At 38.0% G+C, this 8497-nt stretch overlaps 1 protein-coding gene across 1 annotated transcript in view; it reads right to left on the reverse strand.

Annotated features, from left to right (window-relative positions):
• The window catches only part of rasef (RAS and EF-hand domain containing), a 41247-nt gene extending 34199 nt beyond the window's left edge, over positions 1-7048 (reverse strand). The window contains exon 1 of the mRNA XM_052109066.1: positions 6726-7048. Within this exon, the coding sequence (XP_051965026.1) occupies positions 6726-7048 (323 nt within the window). The remainder of the gene's footprint in view (positions 1-6725) is intronic.
• Positions 7049-8497: the final 1449 nt, after the last annotated feature.

The following is an 8497-nucleotide window of genomic DNA, read 5'->3' on the forward strand; positions in this document are numbered from 1 at the left end:
TTAAGAGTGTAGTCCATCATTAGGCCAAGGAGATGCAGGTGAGGTGCATCACAGTTCAACCAGCAGGTCATTTCAGTGAGATCTATCCTAAGTCCAAGGTTCAGACAGTGGCATATGAGTTATCCCATGATTAATTGCATGGGTCTGAGCCACATGACTGTGCTGTTCTCTTTTATCAAGTGACACTTGTGGCTTCTGATGCTATGGCAGATGAGTGAAATAAGAGGAGTATTGAGAGTGTTCACTAATCGATGTTCTCTCAGCATAAAGCATGATGCTGATGCATTTCATGTAGCCGCTAGCTACAGTTAACTCAACTGTCCTGTCTTGAGAACTGTATTTCAACCAAACAGAGTCTAAAGTCACAAGCAGGGCACAATTAAGTTGTTAAATGTCATACGGTTAGACAACGGAAAACAAAAAAGTCTTGGGGATGCTTCAGTTCACACAACTTCTTTTATATAACAAATGAAACCTGTTACAAATAACAAAACTAGCTTATATGAATATATTCCAAATTTTATTTTGTTCCAAATTTTGAGAAGAAATTCCAATAGAAATTTTGTTCAAAGTTTTCATTGCATTCGTATAGCGTAGATATATACTGTATGCAGCAATGCAGATAAGAAGACAGACGGACGGCCAGACGGATGGAGGAGGTCTGTGTCCCACAATACCTTTACTTGAAAATGTGTTTGCATTAAACATTTCTAATCATCTCAAACTATTTCTTTTAATTTAATTGACAAAAAAATATATTTTACTTAACTGGAAAGACAGAACAAACTCTCATCACAGTAAATAAGTGCCTCAATTTGTTACTGTAACAATACACTCCAAGCTGGAATAGTTGAATGCATCCATACATGATCACAATGAACGAACAAACATGGACCCCATTTTTACAATACCTATAGAACTGACTTCTCTCCCTCACTAATCATCATAAACCGATAACTATTACTGCGTTGCATTCTTTATATCAATTTAAACACAGTGCGTCACCTTATAAAGTTTATTTGCTTATTCAGTTTACAGTTCGGTTTCTTTTTCTTTCTGCTTTTGTTCATCTGGTTGTCTTCTTTATTTAATTAAGATGATCTGTATTCTGTTTGTTTTTTGTGATGTTTTCGCACTATACTTGAATTTCTTACACAACTTCTTTCTGCATTTGGAAATGAATTTGTTAATATGTGGCAGGGCGGAGGGCGGGCCGGGTCGTGAAGGCTAATTATGCCTCCGTGAGGGTTAAAAGCTGACTGCAGGGGATCGTGCAGGAGAGAGATATTGTTTACGGACATGTCCGTCGTGTGTGTTTGTGTCTTCTTTTAAGTTTATCATTAAACTATAATTTATATCGTCAAGCCGGTTCTTGCCTCCTCCTTTCCATTGATCCCTTTACACTATGTTAATTTAAAAAAACAATATACTGTAGAAATGAAAGTTTACCCAGCAGAATATTATTTGATTCTTAGAATCTTATTGGATATTATGTCATCTTTATCTTAACCCTACATGAACTGTATTGCATCAGAATAATATCTTCCTATTGGACAGTGAAATACACTCACCTAAAGGATTATTAGGAACACCTGTTCAATTTCTCATTAATGCAATTATCTAATCAACCAATCACATGGCAGTTGCTTCAATGCATTTAGGGGTGTGGTCCTGGTCAAGACAATCTCCTGAACTCCAAACTGAATGTCAGAATGGGAAAGAAAGGTGATTTAAGCAATTTTGAGCATGGCATGGTTGTTGATGCCAGACGGGCCGGTCTGAGTATTTCACAATCTGCTCAGTTACTGGGATTTTCACGCACAACCATTTCTAGGGTTTACAAAGAATGGTGTGAAAAGGGAAAAACATCCAGTATGCGGCAGTCCTGTGGGCAAAAATGCCTTGTTGATGCTAGAGGTCAGAGGAGAATGGGCCGACTGATTCAAGCTGATAGAAGAGCAACTATGCCTGAAATAACCACTCGTTACAACCGAGGTATGCAGCAAAGCATTTGTGAAGCCACAACACGCACAACCTTGAGGCGGATGGGCTACAACAGCAGAAGACCCCACCGGGTACCACTCATCTCCACTACAAATAGGAAAAAGAGGCTACAATTTGCAAGAGCTCACCAAAATTGGACAGTTGAAGACTGGAAAAATGTTGCCTGGTCTGATGAGTCTCTATTTCTGTTGAGACATTCAGATGGTAGAGTCAGAATTTGGCGTAAACAGAATGAGAACATGGATCCATCATGCCTTGTTACCACTGTGCAGGCTGGTGGTGGTGGTGTAATGGTGTGGGGGATGTTTTCTTGGCACACTTTAGGCCCCTTAGTGCCAGTTGGGCATCGTTTAAATGCCACGGCCTACCTGAGCATTGTTTCTGACCATGTCCATCCCTTTATGGCCACCGTGTACCCATCCTCTGATGGCTACTTCCAGCAGGATAATGCACCATGTCACAAAGCTCGAATCATTTCAAATTGGTTTCTTGAACATGACAATGAGTTCACTGTACTAAAATGGCCCCCACAGTCACCAGATCTCAACCCAATAGAGCATCTTTGGGATGTGGTGGAATGGGAGCTTTGTGCCCTGGATGTGCATCCCACAAATCTCCATCAACTGCAAGATGCTATCCTATCAATATGGGCCAACATTTCTAAAGAATGCTTTCAGCACCTTGTTGAATCAATGCCACGTAGAATTAAGGCAGTTCTGAAGGTCGAAAGGGGGTCAACACACAGTATTAGTATGATGTTCCTACTAATCCTTTAGGTGAGTGTATATGGAACCCCATAGAGGGCATGGTGAGAATTTCTTTTCTAAAATAGTTGTATGTGCCCTATCAATAGTTTGAGTGCCCTTGCAAGATGTTTTAGGTGTCCTCACAACAGTTTTGTGTTTCCTCGCAATACATTTACCATGAATTTACTACAGTAACCATATTTTCAACATATTTTTATCCATAGTAATAATCATACCTGTCAACATTTGGGTACCAAAATCCGGGAGACCTCAGAGAAGGGGGGTTGCTGGATGGCAGAGGCAGGCTAAATTCATACAAATTGTGCCGTTGCGATTTAATGTGGTGTGTAACGTCATTTTTCCCACCATGTCCGATATTAAAATCCGTGCGACACATTTTGCAAAAGGCGTGGGCATTGTCGATATGGCTTCGATATATAAAATTAAATTCTTCCGTCCAGCAGTTGTTAAATTGACATGCATATCTTTGCCTCACATCTACCAGCGACGCTTGATTCAGCTTCCCGCATCTCTACCTGCGCAGATATCAACAGCGCAACTGGGTTGTAGGTTGCCAGGTTGAGGTCACAAATGGGTTGAAATTTGTATGGTGTGTTGATTGTGTGAGTAGGATACCTATCATTCAAGATTTGGCAACTGGACAACCTTTGAATAATATATTGATGTTATTATTCATATAACGAGGTTTGGGCCATACAAATTACAGGAGTTTCCTGGGAGAAATAACAAAACGGGAGGGGGCGGGAGATGGGTGTGAAATACGGGAGACTCCCGGGAAAAACGGGAGTGTTGATAGGTATGGTAATAATGCAGGAAAATGAAAACTATGGTAATACCATAATTTTGTGGTTATTATGATTTTACAAAAACTATTTTTTACCTATGATTACAGTACTAAAACCATGGCTTTACAAAATTAATAACTATTTTTGGCGTAAACATAGTTTTATTATAGTAGGCTGTGGTAACTATAGTTTGTGATTGTAGAAACTGTTTTCTTTCTCTCTTTTTTTATATATATATTATAGTAACTATGACTGTAGTAGACTAACCATCTTTTATTTATTTATGTTTGTTTGTTAGTTTGTTTTTTGCACAAGCCATGGTTTTACTAGTAATATTGTATTAACCAAAACTAGTAGATTAACCATCATTTTCTTCTTTTTTTCTTTTTTCACAGAAACCATGATTTTTCTATAGTAATATTGCAGTGACTATAGTAACAATACATTTTATTTTCTCCCCTTTTTTCTCCCCAATTTGGAATGCCCAATTCCCAAAGTGCTCTAAGTCCTTGTGGTGGCATAGTGACTCGCCTCAATCCGGGTGGCGGAGGACGGATCTCAGTTGCCTCTGTGTCTGAGACCGTCAATCTGCACATCTTACCAATTGGCTTGTTGAGTGCGTTACCACGGAGACCTAGTGCATGTGGAGGCTTCATGCTATTCTCCACGGCATCCATGCACAACTCACCACATGCCCCACCGAGAGTGAGAACCACATTATAGTGACCACAAGAAGGTTAACCCAACGTGACTCTACCCTCTCTAGAAACTGGGCCAATTGGTTGCTTAGGAAGCCTGACTGGAGTCACTCAGCACACCCCGGATTTGAACTTGTGACTCCAGGTCTGGTAGTCAGCGTCTTTACTTGCTGGGCTACCCAGGCCCCCAATTATTGTTTTATTTTTTGGGGGGAAACCATAGTTTTAATGCAGTATTATGTATCCACATAGAAACCATGGTTTAGTAACCATTCTTGTGGTTACTACAACATTAGGATTTTTTTTTACCATAGCTTTCATTTTCCTGTATTTACTATGGTTACACTACAAATATCATGGTTAAAATATGTTTTCTGTAGTAAAAACATGGTCAATTTATTGCAAGGGCAAGCAAAACTATTTCAGATAAAATGTCTTAAAGGGGCTCCGTAATAATGAATCACAGGTGGAATAAGGGAGCATGTCTACGGCTGGGTTAAGGTAAGCACTGCCCAAGCTGAAAGTTCGTCTGCCCAGCCTAACTGAACGGGTGGATGGCAAAACTAAAGCGGCTTTGAACATTTACATTTGTTTAATCTCTGGCACTTGTAAAATCAACAAATAATGCCTATACACAGCATTACAACAAAGAACAAGTACAATGACTCGATAATGTTCCCTCTGCGCTGCGATGGGTAAGATCTGTGAACCACAATTTAATGTACTGCACACTATAAAGAGAATGGCGGAAACTGAGAGGTGACCACTTAAAATGTGTGATTATTCTTTTTGCCCTAAAAGTTTGTGAATATCTGTATGCTTGATGTCTAGAGGATGAGATTTGTAAGTGGTGAGCGTTTGACTCAGATACACTGAATTTAGAATTCCACTGTATGATCTTTACAAAATGGGCAGAATGTGACACTGAACCAGAAGTTTAATGTAATACATGAATTTTTAAATATTTCGCAACTTTCTTTGTGAGGGAAGTGTTAATAAAAAGTCAAATTTAAGTGGGTAGATTTTAGGTTTATTAGAAATAATCTGACCACGAGGCAGCAGTTTTATTTAAGAATGTGATGATTCTTCCTCATATTACATACTGCATGACAACCAGGACACACACATGTAAATCTATCCTCATGCCTGTGAAACTGTGTACAAGCTCTATAGGTACTAGACAAAAAGCCACACAGTTTGCATCAATACCGTATTTTAATCAAGTATCATTTCTTGAGTTGGGAAAACTTGTATACATTTGTCGATATGTTGATTTTTAGCATTCTTAATTGTCTTGCCCCACCAACATTTAAACAGTTTATCATTCAAATGACAGGAAAAGTCACAAGGGCTGGTTTTAGGGGTGATTGAAAAATACCATTAGGAAAGAGTGCTTTTGGTCACTTAGCTTTTGCTTTTAGAGCAACTCATGACTGGACTAGACTTCCAGCTGATTTGATAGATCTAACAAGTTAAGGTGATTTCTCAAAAAATAAAAAATAAAATAAAATAGTCAAACCAGAATTCTCAACATGGTACTTAATGTTAGCGTTATTGTCTTATGAATCATACTACTGTTTTTGAACATCATGTTCTTAGGATTTGTTGTGACTGGTACGGTGATTTTGAAATTATCTAGTGTGCATAGACAGCATTTTAGTGTAATTCTGTACTTTGACATCAACCTGGCCATTGACAGCAAATGAAAATTGGCAATTTTTTCTAAAGCTGACACATTTAAATCAATGAGATGTCTGATTAATGTGTATTGTCCCAGACAAATAAATAAATAAAATATGTGATTATATCAAAATGTGTTGAATATGGGTTCAAGTAAAAGATGATTTATGTTTTTTTATTTTTATGTCCCGTTTCTTTGAGTTGATATACTGCAAATCACTAAAGAGTATAACTTGGACAAGATAAGGAAATTTCCTGTATTTTTTTTTTGTATAGAAGTTACCAGGCTGCTACAATTAACACTCTGAGGAAGGACTAGTACACTAGTAGAAGGCCTATAACACTTTTTGATTAGATTTGAAAAAGCTTCCAAAGTTTATGGCTTTGAATCTTTGAAAGAATTTAAAGACTATTGCTTGAAGAACATTATTTGATTGAATTGTTTATTAACGCCGCTGGGAGGAATTAGGAATTTTAAAATCCTTAAGTTTTCTTTTTGTTTTCTAGGTTCCTTTTGATGTTCTACCTGTACAGTGGCATCATAATAGTAGGGAATATTATACACAGTCATAATTATTGGAAACGAAGTGTTCAAAAAAGTTGTGTTGGAACCCTACAAAAAAGAAAAAAGAAAGAAAAATCACATACGTATTATTTTAGAATCAGTTCCAAATTATGTAAGAAATTCCAACAGGATATCCTCTATAATTCTTTATTTAATTCGTTTATGATTTTATGACCAGCTCTAACATTTTCAATGCATGATCTTCTTTTCCTATCAGGTGTTTTACCTGGGGATGAATTTCACCTTATCCTCCAGGCGGGATTTAAAGTCCTCCCAGGCGACAGAGAAACTTTCCCCGGCGCTGTGGCGGCTCATGTCCTCGTCGTTCAACAGGTGTGACTCCTGAAATCCGTCCATAAACTCCTCCAGAGTGATCGTGCCGTCTTTGTCGCTGTCAAGTCTGGAGAATATCGCATCTATCTCGGTGGTTCGGACGTGCAGCTCGGAAAATATTTTCTTAAACTCCCATTTCTCGATGCTTCCTGAGTGATCCACATCGCAGGCGTGGAAGAGTTCGCGGAGTCTCTCCTCCTGCACATCAGATCCCATGACTGCTCCTTGTGTTACCAAACATTAGAAGACAGTTTCAAACGTCTTGGTTACTGACGTAACCTCCGTTCCCTGATGGCTATATGGGGAGGCTGCAGACCTGGAGCCGGCAGTTTTACGCCCCTGGCAGTTTTACGCCCCTGGCAGTTCCGGATGCGTCCAGTAGGGGGAGAAGGATATACGGCGAAATAACATAATTAAATCGACGCTGGAAACTAACACATTAATAACCGTCCAGTCTATAGACTTTTACTAATTTTTAGGTATGTGTTTATTTAAATAAACGTTATAGACAGTGGAATTATCTGCACTATGGATTAAAACATCCAGATGTTCAGTTAGGCTTCTCTTTTCACTCAGCACAGAAAACTATTTGTTTACATTTAAAAAATATTAATACACATAGTTGGATCAGATGGACAAAGTAATGATATATGACCTACTGTAGAATTAATTGTTTTTAAACTGTTTTTATATACAGGAGACTGACTGATATATGCTGTTGTGAATTTATATAAAGTTACATTTAGGTATTAACCATATAGCCCATTAGACATACAGTACCATGTAATCATATGGATCCTCAATGAAATATCTGCTGTACTATTCACAATTGGTCATCATACAGCTACAGAACAGTGTCCTACATAGCATTTAATGAAGACAAACACAATTTAACCCTTTTCTAAAATTCCAAGGGCCATTTAAAAGAAAGAGACAATATTGTTGTTCACAAAAAAAGGTTATTTATTTACACCATGTATAGGATGACTCCTGAAGTTGACTCCTATGTCTTGCCACTCTTCTTAAGTTGTTTTTTTATCCTCATGTCAAAGTGCTCCCGCTCACTGATTAAAAATAAATAAAAAAAGAAGCTAAAGTTGAATAGTGGTAGAAACAATGGTTATAAAATAATGGCAGGATGTCATGTTTGAAAATGTTTTACTTTATAGGATCCTTACAGTACCTTGCGTCAATGACAGGTCCTCGCAGGAATTTCTCCTCAGCCTCCAAGATGGACACATGTCCCACAACAGCGAGAGCACAGATGATGGACTACCAGAGAAAGAATTGAGATTTATCACAGCCCAAATAAGCCAAGCATCGTTTTCCATGTTTAGTTTTTTTTAACAACAAAATCAAAAGTGCCTTTTCTATATTAAGCACAAAAACTATTATTTTTAGAGCAATGGTCTAACATTATGGATAAACTATTTGACATTAAAAACAATTTGAATCTGACACCATGCAGAGCACAACAAACACAAGAGACCTACCTCTGGAAAAAGGACATCCATAATGAATCTGATCTGGTCACTGTGGGTAATGTCGTCCCTAGATTTTGTGTGTTTCCTCTCTAGATGTTTTCTTAAATTTTTTTTTTTGAACAGTAATGTGACAAAGAGGGCATTTTGTTTTAATAACTACGCTGTTTCGTAGTTGTGGTTT

This window comes from Xyrauchen texanus, chromosome 37, assembly GCF_025860055.1.
Source record: "Xyrauchen texanus isolate HMW12.3.18 chromosome 37, RBS_HiC_50CHRs, whole genome shotgun sequence".
Lineage (NCBI taxonomy): Eukaryota > Metazoa > Chordata > Actinopteri > Cypriniformes > Catostomidae > Xyrauchen > Xyrauchen texanus.